Source organism: Danio rerio, chromosome 17 (genome assembly GCF_052040795.2).
Source record: "Danio rerio strain M-AB ecotype USA chromosome 17, GRCz13ab, whole genome shotgun sequence".
NCBI classification, from domain to species: domain Eukaryota; kingdom Metazoa; phylum Chordata; class Actinopteri; order Cypriniformes; family Danionidae; genus Danio; species Danio rerio.
This window is the reverse complement of record NC_141037.1, coordinates 31110224-31128308: the sequence shown is the minus strand read 5'-3', so window position 1 is coordinate 31128308 and position 18085 is coordinate 31110224. Positions and strand designations below refer to the sequence as shown.

The following is an 18085-nucleotide window of genomic DNA, read 5'->3' as shown; positions in this document are numbered from 1 at the left end:
CTCAATGCACTACATAAATAAAGCCAGACGGCAGTAAGTCAGAAGCTAACACGCGCCTGTATGTTAAACATTTCCGGCATGTCTAAATAAACGGCAATTCATCAAATGGAAAACGTGGCATATCCACTACATTGGCTCAATTATATATTTCATCTTTGGTGGTAATAAATAATGAGAGGCTACATGAAATGTGGGGTTGGTTATTTCACTTTGATGGTTGTTCGGGACTGGTAATCTTGCAAGTGCATGATGTATGTGCTCACTTACTTTGCTAGATTTTCAATTTCAGAAAGGTTATATGAGCATTTTTAACTGCTTAAACATCTCATGATATTGGTTAGTTGTAATGCATTGTACAGCTATGGAAAGCCTTTTTTTAGAGACCATTTGTACGTTTTCAGTTTCTCTGGACTGATGTTATATCATTGAGTAAAACGTTGTTTCTGTTTTATTCCCTAAACTGCTAATGACATTTCTTCTAAATTTAAAATAAACATGAACTAAAAAACTGTATTTCTTAATTTAATAAAAGGTGTAAAAGTAATATTTTAAACCTTTTTTACACTTTATTTGCTTTTAAAAGTTCATATTTCATGAACAAACTGAATTGTAATGTAACAATCAATTGTGTTTGTATGTGCAAATCTTTTAGTTAAGATGTTATGAGTGGTTGCCAGGGTGTTTGGTTTTGGTATGTTGCTGTGTGGTTGCTTGGTTGAAACAAGAGTTTTTGATGCCTTTGTTTGACATCAGATTTTTTTGTATAGTTCTGATTGGCCAACATGGCTTTATACTTAGAGTTAAATCACCACGTATTGGTTGGTATGTTCTTGACCAGTGATACCCAAACTAGGGCCCGTGGGCTAAAGTTGGCCCTTCGTATCCTTTGAAATGTGCCAGAGGGAAAATGATTGGGAAGGGGAATGCCTTTAACAGAGATTATCACTTTTTTTTATTTATATTTTTATTTTATTTTTGAGTGACCAAAAAAACTAATTGAAATTAAATGTTTCAATTACATGTTGTAAATTAATCAGATTTATATATATATGTATACACACACACACACACACACACACACACACACATATATATATATATATATATATATATATATATATATATATATATATATATATATATATATATATATATATATATATATATATATATATATTAGGGTTGTAACAATATACCGGTATGATGACGGTCTACCACGATTTGAACGTGCATGATTATCATACCATGAACAATTGCATATCAACGGTTTTAACCCTTAAAGACCGAGACAGCCGCCCGCGGCTAAAAATAAGTATTGCTCTTAAATGTTTAATAACTTTTGATCCGCTGATCAGATTGACATAAAGAAGAGAATCTCAGCTTTCCAGTGCTGTATCACATAACATTCGCGGACTTTCAGAGGCTCCGGAATCAGTGCGGTTACGTCATCAAAATTTGACAACGCTGATTTGACAAAGAAACGCTCGTCACTGTGTCTCCGGACAAACCAGACATGATACATTGATGCATTGTCCCTCCTCCATGCCCAGATTGGTTCAAACTCGCTATATCACAACCAATAAGCATAGGTTTCGCTTTTGTTTGTGGACCAACAATGAGCTTTTTGAACAACACGGAATGAGAGATAGGCATACATTTATGCGCGGCTAAATAAAACGCAAAAAAAAAAAAGTTTTGCATGAAATAATTCTCATACTAAGTACTTTTGCATGCACAGCAGCACAGAAACATGACAAAACAGTGACACAGCAAAGACGAACTGCTGCTCTTGCTGTTTTCAAAAGACACAAATGAAGGTGCAGCTGTTTGTCTGCATTGCAGACAACCATATCCAAATCCATATCCACAGACAACCATATCCATGCTGGCACATAAAACCTAAGGATGTTCCATATTGAATCTAGTTTCGTTATGTAACTATTTATAGTATAGTAAATATTTATATCTATTTTTTTACTGAGGATTTGCACCATGTTTATTTGGACTTTGACACATTATTTATTATTTTCTTATTTTTTTATTTGTTCATTGTACAAGTGGACAGATTCTCTCACCTCAGCGGTCAAGATTAAGTCCTGAAAATCTCAACATGCTTACATTTCTTCATCACAACCTAGACTAAAAAAAACAACACTTTAAATACATGTTTACAGCCATAAACTTGGTATTGCACTTTTGGTCTCCCATTTATCCTGCTTATAAGGAAGGACAGTTTAAGTTTATTTTTGTCTAATCTTAAAAGACCTTGCTTGTTTATTCCTTCTAATTTAATTTATTAAAATGGAAGATTTTTCAGTTTATTTTTATAAAAGACTTCTATAGTTCTATTAAAATGGTTCTTTCAAAAGTTTGTTGAAATAAAACCTTTGTTCTGTGTCAGAAAACGTGTTCTTATTCTTTTCAGGGTCTTTGCTATGAGAATTACTATTTAATACCGTATACCGCGAAACCGTCAAACCGTGGTATTGTTTTAGACGATTATCATACCGTAAAAAATTCATACCGTTACAACCCTAATATATATATATATATATATATATATATATATATATATATATATATATATATATATATATATATATATATACATACATACTGTCACTTAACAAATAGGGGACAAAGCAGAAGACATCAGCATACAAATCAAGGCAAAGGAAAATTCAGCATGACTACTGTATTTGGCATTGAACTCCATTGGTTTATATGAGTAATGTTTTGTATGGTTTTATTGTCATTGGTTTGTTAAAATAATACACATTTTTGAAAAAATTGAATGCATTAGTAAATACGGTTGAAGTCATTTCTATTTATTTTTAAATATTATAAATTGAATTAGGAAGTTACCCCTGGCAACCTTAACGTAATACAGTTTGCGATGTTTACTTTCGGCCCTTAATAAGGAAATTTTGAGCACCCCTGCTCTTGACAGTGCATCCTAGCATGTTTTTCATGTAATGAATGATTTAAAAAAAAACAACAACAACAAAGGATCTCCAGAAACTAGGCAAAACAAACAAAAATTTCATACATGTGACAATATCAATGTCCATATATGGCTTTTCTAATTAAGTGAACTTGTTTGGTTGCTCACCTTGTATTGGATTGTGATGTGGAGTGCCTAAGTGTGAGTGGAACATAAAATTTAAGATCATTAAAGAGCTAAAGGGTAAAAACAAAGTAAAAAAGCATAGTTGCTTCCACAAAAATAAATAAATAACATGTGCTTTTGCTATTGGTTAAATTTAGGGTAGTGTTTGGTGTACATTTACTGTGTTTTAGTTTTAACCTTTTAATGCTACATTCTCAGAAATAAGCATTCTATAAGCTGTTCCCTGGTTGTTTTGGTTTAAAAATATACTGATAGGCACCAGTTAGGTACTAATATGTACTACTTGAGGTAAAATTAAATTAGCTGAAATGTTCTGATATGTTTATAGTTCCACTTCTAGTCAACGCTCCATTCTAAAATTGCAATAAAATACATCCAGCAAAATGTATTGAAGAGATATGCATATAACTTTAATTGTTCAACTAATGGTTCTTAACCTTCATGAGTTTTTTTTTTCTTTCTGTTGAACAATAAAGATGATGAATGTTGGAAACAAGCCATTGACATCAATTGTAGAAATAAAAATCATTCAGAAGTCAATGTTTGCTAATTTCCAAAATTCTTAAAGATATTCTGTGTCTTTATGTGTAACAGACAGACAGACACAAATTTGGAGCAAACAAAAGGGTGAATAAATTAGAATTTCCGTAACCAAAACTTGCCACCCATTTACTCAGAGAGTTTGGAAAAAAAAAAAAAAAAAACAATGTGAGTAAATAGATGGCAAAATCTGTTTGTACACTGACATTCTTCTAAATATCTTCATTATAAAGAGATTTGTACAGGATTGAAACAACCTGAGGGTGATCAAATGATGAAATAATTTTAAATTTGAGTTGAATAATACATTTAACAGAATATCCTAGGCTCTTCTAGAGTGTGAAACATTCGCATAATGCGATGACAGGAACATAACTTGTAGGCATGGCTCTTTCCACTCTTTCATTGAATCTGCATTGACTTCCCCCTCCCTGCTCGCTGGTGAGAGAGCATGTTTGATTAATATCCTTAATGACAACCGGATCAATTAGGAACATTTGCACTTGTAAATTGCTTGTAAATGTCATGTTTTCAAGAAACAGTTCACTTGAAATCATTATCTTGATATAAAAAGAATGTAATTCGCCACAAATCTAGATAATCCTGCATCAGTGATTACCCCAGCAGGAAAACCATTAATGATACTGTAAAAACAAACAGCTTCCAGTAAAACAGTTATGGCATATGTTTACACACGCCGGGGTTTATGCATATTTACTAATTTCCCATTTTAAAATGTCAAAGTTGTAGTATTTTTTTGCACTCTACTTTGTGTAGCACATAAAGTCTTTGCTGGAGGATATAATAAATATGTATTTATTGAAATGTGTAATCATATTTAGTATTGTATGCTGCTAAATCTTACATAGAAATCTGACACATTTAAAATATATGCAAATTACATAGTATATGACATGCAAGTTCATATTTGGATTTTACATGTAAAATATACATCTTATGCAGTATATATATGCAACATATATTTTGAAATTAAAAATATGTCCACTTAGATACAGTATATTTTTTTCCAACTATTGGAATTTTAAAGAGCCCCTATTTTGCATTATAAAAGATCATATTTTGGTTTTGGGGGTCTTCGACATCAGGCTGCAAGGTCAAAAAACACTTTCATTGTGTTATAAAATGCATTTATTTTTACCTAATTATTCCAATGACTCCCATATAATTTGTATATTCCAGAACCCTTCCCTTGTGCGGTGCTAATCTGCACTCGTTGGTCCGACCCAGTCTGTTGCGATTGGTTGACTGCTTTCAGCGCGAGACAGAGAGAAACACCCATCTCGGCTTATCAACATTGTTGAAGTAGCCAGAGTGCAGAGTGTACTGTATGTGTGAGCCCAATGAAGGAGTTTATTAATGCAATGCAGTTAAACACAAGCTATTCTTAACCATATGAAAAAGAGTGACACACATTCAGTATTAATCCCGAATTTCCCGTTCTTGCGTTAATCACCAGAACGTGCACTTATTAATGTTCACTTCAGTGATCCTCTTCAGTCATGATCAATCTCAAACACACACCCACACTCTGCTAGTGTTTTAAGGGAAAGGGGCATTCACGTTTTAGCGTAAACAGCACTTCAGATTTGGTTTGTTTCGTGACGACGTCGATACAAAAAGGCAAAAGATCTGGAGGAATGACGAATCATTTAGTAGGGGCTCTTACCTGTCATGTGGTCCATGTGCTTTCTGTTGTTATCATGTGATTCTTTTGTTCCATTTTCCCGCCATTCATTAGTATTGCATTAGTTTTACCTGTGTCGCTCCCCTAGTTGTAATCAGTTTCACCATGCTGTGTGTATTTATAGGCTCTAGTAGTATTCATTCATTGTTTGGTATTGAATTGTCACCATTCCTTGTTCTGTCTGCAGTTCATGGTCCAGTTCCTGTTGTAAGTGTGACTTGTAAATAAGTATACGTGTTTTGTTAATGCTCCGATTTCCCCCACAGTCCAAAGACATGCAGTATAGGTGAATTGAATAAACTAAATTGGCCGTAGTGTGTGAATGAGAGTGTATGGATGTTTCCCAGGAAAGAAAATGAATAAATAAATAAATGATTGAATGAATGAATGAATGAATGTTTTGTCAATCCTCGTTTCTTGAGTATTTTTGAAAAGGTGCAACTGTGACAGTATGTATACAGCCATATACTGTATGAAGCCATATATAAAACCATAGCTAATATATGTGAAAATATATGTACTTATTTGTAATTCCAATGGTTAAAAAAAATATGTAAATGGCTATTTTTACACCATTTAGATTTTTTTGTCATATGCTGTTTGACATATTTTATATAATGATGTGAAATAAATATTAACTTGTATGTCATATTTAATTTGCATAAATCGCCATCTATCACATTTCTGTGTGGGTTATGATACTGTCAGTATGGAAAAAGCACAGCGAAATGCTTTTGCTGCTTTTGTTCTGGGTCATTTTTATGTGCATATCCTTATTTTTTACTGACACTTAACTGTAACTGTAGAAATTATATCCATAATGCATTGTGTTGAAAACCTAGTTAGTAAACATAAATCCTGTTCTGTTCAGACAGTGAAAACAAAATCTCAGGTTATGCTTTCTGTGCAAAGCATAGCCTCTCAAGAGTTATTACCTTTATTAAAAGCACTGACACGTTGCCTTATATATTTCTGACTTCTCCAGAGCCACAGAGACAATTTTCTTTTCTTAAATAAACTGTCATGCTAGTCTTAATATATTGTTGCCATCCTCTCAGCAGGAGAAAGAAGGCTGATATAAAACATGTATATGTGAGATTGGTAATTGTATCTTTAGTGTACTTGAGTAGAACAAATGTTTCTCCCTCGTGGCTGCGTTAATGTGATAAAGGGGAAATTGGCTTTTCATCAGTTTTCTCTGCACTGTAATGGTGGACAGTGAAAGAGGCGTCGCGTCAATAGCGGCACCACAAACTTCCTGTCTGTGATAGTTATATTTCACATCCCCACACTGGCTCTCACAGTGCATTATGAAACATGTGATAATGTAACAAATTACAAATAGGAAAGCCTTTTTGCTTCATTTAAATGATAAGAATCGCAGCGAGGCCTAGCAATAAGCCATAAATAAAACATCCCACGTGTTTTGTGGTTATGTATGTGAGCGTGTATGAGGTGTGTGTTCAGATAGAAGGGCAGGGCTCCGGCAGGTATCAGCGTTAAAAGAGGAGGATTGCGCGCGCTGATACCCTCATCCAGAGTGGAATATTTCTAGAGGCCTTGACAGCTCCTCCTGTGCTGAAATGGAAAGGGCTTTATCATGGAATGGTTTGTCACTCACGCTGCTGCAGCCGACTTGGCTTCAGGTTAAGCTTGTATCTGCCCCTGCTTTATGGTCCGAGCCCAAAGATCACAACATTGTTTTTTTTGGGTGTGAATTATGAAATCGCTGATATAAAAAGCCCCCAGTTAGATTTTAGAAAGATTGCGCTGTGTTGTTTTCTTAGAACACAATCGGAGGCTAAATTGTGTTCCTTTAACACACGAAAAGGCTTTTAAGTATTTCATAAATCTCATGTCATGTGGCCTGCTTCAGTTTCAAGGGGTCATATTTTATTATTTTTATTGTTTTTTTTTCCCTTTCTCAGAGGTTTCATTCTACAAATAAACTCATAATTTTGTTTTGCTGAGGCATTTTTTTTTTCTTGGGCCACTGGAGGTAAAACCTAGGCTTCTGGCAGTATCACATTTTCTTGTTCCAATTAATTTAAAGCTTTTATCACAATATACAGCATTATTACAATATTAAACTAAGCTGCAAAAATATTACTTTAACAGCTGTAATAACCAAAACATTTCTTAGTGTGTTGCTTTAGTGTATATACAGTAAATGTATACATTTAATAAAATTAAATGTTTTAAAGTTTTTTTTAAAGAAATCTGGGTATACCTTGGCATAGTCGAATAATGTTCGTGAACCTCAGACACGATTGTTCTTTCGTTCTCATGTAAAGTACACAAATGTAAAACCCTGGTGGACAAAAGGTCAATTAAAAGACAAAAAAGACTGTTGCGTGACTCATGGTGCACACCCTCAGCATTTCCACATACTTTAGGTCAGGTTCTACGTCATCTGGACTTAACAAGCACAACACACAAACTAAAATGTTCCAAACATTATCATTAAAATACATGCCTCATGCTGTGTTGGAAAAGGTTTTCCAGTGTGACAGCAATGATCATTTTTCTTCCCTTATTATGCATGTGGGACTTTTATTTTAAAAATGGGAGATGCAGTTACTGGGCAACGACTGCATGAGACATCTGTTCAAAAAAGGACACAAAATGCAGGATTTGCAGATTATACATTTATTCAGCTCCAACACAAATAGACATACATTTTTACTTAATTTTTTATTAATTCATTGTGATAATGTGAAATTTGACATACGTATGTTTTAACAAACTGCTCAGTCACGTCGTTTCACTCAGCTCAAATGTAATTTTTCTGGAGTGAAAGATATATATATATATATATATATATATATATATATATATATATATATATATATATATATATATATATATATATATATATATATATATATTTATTTATTTATTTATTTTTTTTTTTTAAATGTCATCTGTTTAAGCAGTGGTTGATATTAATGGTTGTGTTTTCTTTGACATTATAGTTTAAAATAATTAATGTTTATGTCTGTCTGAGAGCTGCAAGTCAGAGCAGATCTCATTAATATTCACAACTGATCCAAATATGGTCAATATGGACCTTTCGGATGCTAGGGGTATTTTAAAGAGTAATAAATAATCATATACAATATACACACAATGTAGATATCAAAGTACAATTAAACTTTTTGAACCAATGCAGTATATGGCACTTTTAATAAATCTCTAAAGTATATGGGGTTGTAATGAACCATCTTAAAATAATCTCAAAAGTTTTAAATAATAAATAATTACTTGCTGTATTTTGAAATTGTTTATTATTACTATAATTAGTATTATTAAATATCAACATATGTCTATAGGCTTCCATGTAAAACAACCAATATTTGCAACTTGGACTGTGTTTGCATTTGACCTGTTTAGATGAAAATTATGTCTGATGTGTTTGCGTAAGTGTGATTTATTCAAAAAAGTGTGAAAGCTGCCATCTGAACCAAATTAGGGGATTGATGTGCTGTTTTTTTTTTTGTTTGTTTTTTACGTGATCCTCTAATAAAGCAAGGCTCATTAGGGTGTTTTCAATATTCTCTTTTACAAGGAAGACGAAAGGAAGACCTTTAGTAGCTAGGTAGAATTACTATTTCTTAATGTCAGCCTGTGATTAAGTTACACCTTTGGCTTAGTGTTTAGGGTGTCTTAGTGTTGTTAACACTGAAAAACTGTTCTGTTAAGTACTTTTTTCACCCTTTCTAACATTTTTTTTTTCTGTGGCTACTTTATTTACAGCCATTATACTTTAGAAACAGTTTACTTGCGTCTGCACCTAGTTGGACCTTTATAAAATGGCTATTGTTATATGAATAATAGCATAAATTTGTTGCATGTTCTGCTAAAACCCTGTGCAGATTGAATGTTCCTTTTTCAATTTGAAAGCGGAGAGGAGCTTTTAAGATGTCAGCACCTGCTGATTAGTACTTTACTAAGAGCTCCACAGAACGGCCAGTTATTAATCTGCTCCAGAGCTGAAACCACCACCACACTGGTTTGATCACATAAGGCAGCGTTCCAGATAGGTCAGACCAGTCCCACACTACAAATACACTTCACACATACAATGCATTCTACCACAACATCACTCAGCTTCAAAACCATGCTGTGGTTTTTAAACCTTAGGCCAATCATCAACTCGTAAAGTGGGACGAAACGAAACCAAGAAAAGCAGGGACAAATGTATAAAGTGTTTATTTCATCTGTGATAACCATATTTAGGACTGGTTTTGAGTATTCCTAACGTTTTACTCACAAACTGCTCTGTTTGCACAAATAAGTATTTTCAAACTTACGTAACAGATGCACACTTTTTTGTAATTTATATGTGCTGTAATAAAAGATATCATAACTTTTGAAGCATTTTTCAACTTGTTACATTGTGATCTCAATAAATTACATTGTCGATATCATGATATATCATGGCTGGTTTTGCTTGTTGTAATGTAAAATTATCAGGAGCAAATTATTGTGACAGTATCATGTTGTGTGTTAACCTGTGGTATGATACTGTCACAATACATAACAACACCAGTGATCCTGTAGTACATGATAAACCACAAGAAATCATAGATGATAGATCAAAATATTCATGTATATTTAAAAATGTAAAAAAGTTCTACGATTTCTTTTATTAATGGCACATATGGTTACATACTTCATTGTGCTATTGCACAAAATACAGTTTTATACTCAAATATACCATTTCATGGAATTATTATTCTTTATTTTTGGGTTTGGGTGTTATCCTTCTTCATACATACATACACACACACACACACACACACACACACACACACACACACACACACACACAAGGGTGTCCCAAAAAAAAAAAAAAAACGCAAAATTTTGCTATCTATAGTCCATAATCATAACTCCTATATAGGAGTCCCACAACATTCTAAGAAAAAGAAAAGTCTAATAAAAGTCTGAATATGGCCATGGTGTAAATACACAGTAGAGTTACAATCTTATTGCCCAATTACATCGTTATAACATGATATATGTCTTTAGTGATTTACTGAAGATAAATACAGCAGTCGCGATCGTCTGATCTCATATGAAGCAAGATATCGTGATGACATCTAATCATGTTTGCAGGAGCTGTAGTGCTGTCCCAATTCTTAGGGGTAAATTTTGAAGCCCTTAACCCTCACACTTGGTTTTAAAAGCCAAGGGGAAGGGGTACAGAAATAGAATTGGGATTGTGCCTTTAAGGAGCAAGGCGTTTTTTTTTTCAGTATTTCCTATTGTTTTATTTTTTCTAGGGTCTTATTTCTGTTAGTTTGGCTAAGATAAATAAAATATAATTTAAAAAATAAAAGTATCAATGGTTAATATTATTAGCCCCCCTTAATATTTTGGCTACAGAACAAACCACTGTTGTCCAAAGTGATTAGCAAAATTTAACCAAGTAAAACATTAAATTGCACTTAAGCTCAAAATAACTTGTAACACTTTATGTACTATCATCATGGCAAACATATACATTATGTATACATTATAATATACATTAGCTTCTAGAAATAAGTCATTAAACTACAGTATTGATAAAAAAGGTGTTGATTAAAATCTTTCCATTAAACAGCACTTAGGAAATATATTTTTTAAATTAAATAAATTTCACAGGAACTTACATTTTCTTTTTTAAATCAGTTTATTGATGTCACTATCAGATTACTCAGCCAATCAGCAGCAACATGAATAATAATGCTAATGAATGAATCTCTTTAGAAATCTGAGACCTCCTTGGATTTCTGCATTAAGCTTGATGATTGCTTTTGTATGAAGTTACTGTAATTTTGGTGGCTAAAAATGTATAGAGAGTAATACATTCATCTGAAATGCAAGTTGTTTAGTATTTTCCTCGAATTGAATAGTTGCCTAAAAGCGGTAGAACCCATGCTCTGTATGTGTTGTCTTTCAACCATCTCACATGTCTGCTTTTACTTACAGTAAATATCATTTGTCAGGTTAAAAAAAATACTGCCCTAAAGCAGCAGTTACTACAATAAAAGGAGGGGAGGAAATAAATTGTATGAAAGCAACATACCAGAGCCGGAGCTCTTTCAAGAGTCTGCAGGGCCGGTAAATGGGATGGAGCACTTCAGGATTCATTTACATCACTGTGACGTTGCTTTAGATCTCAGCAGCAAGTCATTGGCCGGTTTGAGATTTCAAGAATAGACTCTCTTCAATCAGCGGCCATGAAAGAGAGCAGCTTAAGCATCCTCCAGTCTAACGCTGCCTTCATCCTTTCAGATTTTTTTTTTAGTTGACTTATTTCCATGCACTTTTTTTTTTAAGGATTGAGTGAAAGAACATGCAAATATGAATCTGATGAAGGGGTGTTATCTGAGAAGAGTACCCACAATCATCGGCTATAGAAAACACGCTCTGTTGCCTTGCTGACTACTTAGCATCAATTCTGTCATGGAATGGCATAAGTGACCAATTTAACAACCGTCTGTTACCGCAGCTTTAAATCCCAGAAATGCCACTATACTTGAAAGCTATCAAAATATTTCATTCATTCATTCATTTTCTTTTTTCGGCTTAGTCCCTTTATTAATCTGAGGTCGCCACAGCGGAATGAACCAACAACTTATCCAGCATATGTTTTTGCCTAGCGGATGCCCTTCCAGCTGCAACCTATCTCTGGGAAACATCCATACACGCTCACTCACACTCATACACTACAGACAATTTAGTTTACCCAATTCACCTGTACTGCATGTCTTTGGACTGTGGGGGAAACCGGAGCACCCGAAGGAAACCCACGCGAACGCAGGGAGAACATGCAAATTTCACACAGAAACGCCAACTGACCCAGCCGAGGCTAGAACCAGCGACCTTCTTGCTGTGAGGCGACAACACTACCTACTGCGTCACTGCGTCACCCTCCAAATATTTCAGTTGTAGTTAACTGTAATAGCTTTAGTAATATGTTTCAGTATTGAGTTAAATGTTTATGCATAATTAACATTTGGCCAATGCTGGCAGTTGTTTTTATATATTTTTTATTTAATTAATTTTTAAAAAAAAATTTTGTAGTGTATTTTGGGATTGTGATTTCATTGTTATTTTTTTCTTTTTTATATATCTATATTTATTTTATTTTTATTTATTTTATTTATTATAAACTTTTTATTGATTTTATTTATTGTAGTATATTCTGGGTTTGTGCTCTATTTTCATTTAGACATTTTTTGTAGTATATTCTGAAATTGTGTGGTATCATTTTATTTTTATGTATTTATTTTATATATTATTTTTATTGATTTTATTTACTTATTTGTTTTTTATTCTGGGATTGTGTGGTATTATTATTTTTTATTTATTTTATGTGTTATTAAATTGTTATTGATTTTTATTTATTTATATAAAAAATTGTAGTTTAATCTGGGATTCACTCATTCATTCATTTTCTTTTCGGCTTAGTCCCTTTATTAATCTGGGGTCGCCACAGTGGAATGAACTGCCAACTTATCCAGCTCATGTTTTACGCAGCAGTTGCCCTTTCTGCTGCAACCCATGTCTGGGAAACACCCATACACACTCATTCTCACTCGTACACTATAGACAATTTAGCCTACCCAAGTCACCTGCACTGCATGTCTTTGGACTGTGGGGGAAACTGGAGCACCCAGAGGAAACCCACACGATTGCGGGGAGAACATGCAAACTCCACACAGAAATGTCAACTGACCCAGCCGAGGCTCAAACCAGCAATTTTCTTTTTTTATAATTTTTTTAAATTTTTTTTTAATCATTTTTTGTGTGTGTGTATTCTGGGATTGTGTGGTATTATTTGTATTTTTCTATTAATTTTATATTTTATTTTATTTTTATTTATTAATATTTTATGTGGTGTATTCTGCGATTGTATGGTATTATTTTACTTTCATTGATTTTTATTTATTTACAATGTTTGTAGTAGGATTGTCTGCTATTTTATATAGGTTTTTTATTTATTTATTAATTTTTTGTATCTTTTTTGTATTAATTTTTGTGTCTTTTGGGATTGTGTGGTATTATTTTACTTTTATTTATTTATTTTATATATTTTTTTGTGTTGTGTGGTATTATTTTATTTTTTATTTTATATATCAATTTATTTTTGTTTCTTTTATTCCTTTATAGTTTTTTTAAGCTTATTCTATGATTGTTTGGTATTTTATTCTTATTTATTTACTTTATATAGGCTGTTCATTTCGGTGTGACGACCCCTGATCAATACAGACACTAAGCCGAAAGCCGAATGAATCAATTGTTTTATATACTATTCTATTTTTGTTGATTTGATTTATTTTTTTTGTTATATTCTGTGATTTTGTGATTTGTGGTATTATTTTATTTGTATTTATTCTATTTTATTTTTATGTATTTATTATATATATATATATATATATATATATATATATATATATATATATATATATATATATATTTATATATATATATATATATGTATTTATTTTATATATATATATATATATATATATATATATATATATATATATATATATATATGTATTTATTTTATATATATATATATATATATATATATATATATATATATATATATATATATATATATATAAATATATATGTATTGTGTTTATTTCTTTATTTATTTTTGTAGTGTATTCTGGGATTGTGTGGTCACTATCTTTTTATCTATATTTTATCTTTATCACTATCATTTTGTCAACATTAAAAACTATAGTATAATTAAATAAAATTTTTACACTTTTACACATTCTTAGACCAAGCAACTTTTCTATTGGTCTGCGTGGTATAATTACATAACCATCTTAAAAATTAGATAAATCTGTCTGGTAAACTTTTTTTTCCATTTATAAGCATATTTATTTATTTATTTATTTATTTATTTACTTATTTATTTATATATTTATTTATTTATTTATTTATTGTCAATTTGCTAACAACATCTTGCAACAGTAAACGTGATCATACTATTAGAATGTATCTACTAAGTTTTATTTATGTATCAATAATTCAGTAGTCAATTGACTAATTATTTTTGTTTTTTTGTTTGTTTCTGATTAAACTGTAGATACATGAAACAAGTGTGAGTTTATTCTTAAACGGCAATGAGGAGGATGGCACAGCTTTGGACACACAAACCCTGGCAGGACTAGTTGATGACATCACATCAGATGGTGCTGTGTGGATCGGCAGGAGTTCCAACGGTAATAATTTCAAGTCCTACTTTGATCTTTCAATTTTTAATATACTCATTAATATCTTTCATTTTATTTTCCTTTTGTTTTTTAAACCTGGAGCTGTCCATATGTAACCACATTTCTCCTCAGAATTTTACAGTCTTGAATTGAGTGCGGAAAAGGACACACTAATTTGCAGACATGTTACATTTTTCCATTATAGAAATATTCATAAGCCCGCAACTAATCATAGTTGGAGTTTATATAGGTCAGGGGTGACCATATGGCAACAAATAATCTCCTCATAAATGAGATGAGATGGGATTTCTGTAATACCCCCAGGGAATGAAATACACACATAATCACACACACACACACACACACACACATTTTGAATACACATCTACAAATGGCATAGTCTTTCTAAAGTTTCTTTAAATTTACTCTGCGGACGTTCCAAACTTAGCTCAACATTGCTTTATTTATTTATTTTTTTGTGCAAAAATGACAGTAATTTTGCCTAAATATTTTAGATGACACAATAGAAATTTCCACAGAATTTTCTATAAAATGTGTTCTTCTGAAGCATGTGTTGTTGATTTTAGTTTGGCTGGAACAAAAGCAGTTTTTAATATAAAAAATAATAATTTCAAGGTATTTAAATAAAATAAATAAAAAGAGAATAAAAGAAATAAATAAAGAAATAAAAATAAATTTTAAAGTCAGAATTATTAGCTTTCTTAAGAATTTTTTGGATTGTCTACAGTACAAAGCACTGTTGCCCAATGAGTATTCTAATTATCCTAACTTGCTTAGTTAACCTAATTATCCCAGTTAGGTTGTTAAATTGCACTTTAATCTAAAAACTAGTATCTTGCTTAAGTAGAAAATATTATGCACTGTCCACATGGCAAAGACAAAATAAATTAGTTAATAGAAAATTAGTTACTAAAACTATTGTTTAAAAATGTGTTGTCAAAATCTCTCTGTTAAACGACACTTGGGAAATAGTAAAAAAAATAATAATAATAAATAAACAATTCAAAGGAAGGTTAATAATTTTCCCCTCAATTGTGTGTATGTTCTTAATCATTATTTTTATTTCATAAATTGCACACAAGTATAAAGAACCCGGTGTATATAGTCTCCAAAGAGGGCATGCCTCATTTAAATGTATAATATGCACACACAGAATAACTTCCATGAAAGTTGCAGTGTAATCCATTTTTGCACACATTTCAAACTCTTCATTTGGAGCCCAGAGGTCTGAAATGCTTGTCTGATTCATGTTGAACTAATGTGGAGCATGGAGGAAGGAAAGCTGTTTTTATCATGGATGATAATTCAAATTTAGTTTGAGCACCAAATGCAAGCCAAAAAACCTCATAACGTGATACCAGTGAGTAGGCTAATAGCTGCATTTTGAAATATCTATATGAAAAATAAATAAGTATTCAAGACTAAATATTTTTTTCAGTATTAATCTTTTACTACATTTTGATCAAATAAATGTGTGGAGTTTGCATGTTTTTCCCGTGTTTGTGTGGGTTTCCTCGAGGTGCTCCAGTTTCCTCCACAGTCCAATGACATGTGGTACAGGTAAATTGAATAAGCTAAATTGTCCTTAGTGTATGTGTGTAAATGTAAAAGTGTATGGGTGTTTCCTGGTGTTGGGTTGCTGCTGGAAGGGCATATAAGTTGGTGGTTCATTCCGCTCTGGCGACCGCGGATTAATAAAGGGACTAAGCCGAAAAGAGAATGAATGAATGATCAAAAAATATTGCCTTTGTAAGCAGCAAAATATTATTCTTTCTTGGTTGTATTAGGGCACAAATATCTAAAGTGACATGGCTATGACCTAGGTATTACAATGGTGAGGTGGTTTATGAGAACATGCAGTGTGTCCCCGTAATTCAAAACTAGGATTTGAAAAATCATACTTAACGAGATCTTTTCACCTTTAATATTAGCCATAGGTTTCCTGTGAGGGTTGGGTTTAGGGCGAACTGCCTGAATTAGGGAGAAGGCCATTTAATTTAAATGTTTTTAGTGTATAAAATACGTTATGCATGTGGAGAGTCCTCAAACACCCGAACCAACTTTGTGTGTGTGTGTGTGTGTGTGTGTGTGTGTGTTTGAACTGGTTTTGGTGGTTAAAGTTTTTTTTGTATAATTCCATGGATATGATATTGTACTCTATTAGAGTGGTTTATGAGGACATGATTGACGTCCTTGTAATGCAAAATACTTAAAAATCATACTTAACTTGGTCTTTTGACCTTCTTTTTTGCCACATGTATCCTTGTGAGGGTTGGGTTTAGGGGTAGGGACATATAGTTAGTGTTTTTTTTTACTGGATAAAATGTATTGTGCCTTTGTAGAGTTCCTGTAAACCATCAATACCAATGTGTGTGTGTGTGTGAATGAGCAAAATAAATACAGCAAAATGCTATCTCCTATAAAAGAGAGACTCTGCACACAAAGATGAAAAGATTTCAGGGCAAACATCCATATATGACGTCTCAATCAGAGCCGGTTATTAGAACAGAAGTGATTATATCTTATCTGCTGATGTAGATGGACCCGCACGTTTAGACTCGGATCTATGCCGCCCATCCATTCTGTGGGATTAATGCTCACAGAGAACTGTAAATAAGCATAATAGATCCCACCATGCAGCAAGTGTCTCTTTAACTCAAATAAAGACACAGATAAGGTAATCCACTAGTTGTTATGGATTCTGCACACCGTCTTCAATAGCGCCCATTGACTTTCCTTTCTTTTTTCTCCCCAGGGTCAAATCAATTCATTGGAAGGATGCAGGATTTTAGATTTTATCCGAAGACATTAACCAACAGGTAAGCATAAGGTCGTACAGCATTAACATCAGGCATAGCTTTAGAGTTTTCAGAGAAAAACATGCTACACTGTAAACAAAACATTAATTTACAGTTGCTGTACCTCATTTCTGTTTATTTGCACTTTAATTGCATTATGAGACCTTGATCTCTGCATCGCTGCAATTACTTTTACTGACATGCTTAGATATTGTTTTATATTATAACATCTAAAATAAAGCAATATAAATAAAATATTAATAATATAATATAAAACAATTGAAAAAGTATATATATGTATGTACACTCACCGGCCACTTTATTAGGTTTACCTGTCTAACTGCTCATTAATGCAAATTTCTAATTACATGGCAGCAACTCAATACATTTAGGCATGTAGACATGGTCAAGACGATCTGCTGCAGTTTAAACCAGACATCAGAATGGGTAAGAAAGATGATTTAAGTGACTTTGAACGCGGCATGGTTGTTGATGATAGACGGGCTGGTCTGAGTATTTCAGAAACTGCTGATCTACTGGGATTTTCACGCACAACCATCTCTAGGGTTTACAAAGAATGGTCCAAAAAAGAGAAATTATTAAGTGAGCAACAGCTCTGTGGGTGCAAATGCCTTGTTAATGCCAGAGGTCAGAGGAGAATGGC

The 18085-nt window shown here is 32.6% G+C and overlaps 1 protein-coding gene across 2 annotated transcripts in view; it reads left to right on the top strand.

Annotated features, from left to right (window-relative positions):
* ush2a (Usher syndrome 2A (autosomal recessive, mild)) overlaps window positions 1-18085 on the top strand; it is a 412815-nt gene that overhangs the window by 20043 nt on the left and 374687 nt on the right. For both annotated transcript variants that reach the window (XM_087290677.1, XM_087290676.1), the window contains exons 4-5: window positions 14476-14611; window positions 17379-17442. In XM_087290677.1, the coding sequence (XP_087146803.1) occupies window positions 14476-14611; window positions 17379-17442 (200 nt within the window). The remainder of the gene's footprint in view (window positions 1-14475; window positions 14612-17378; window positions 17443-18085) is intronic.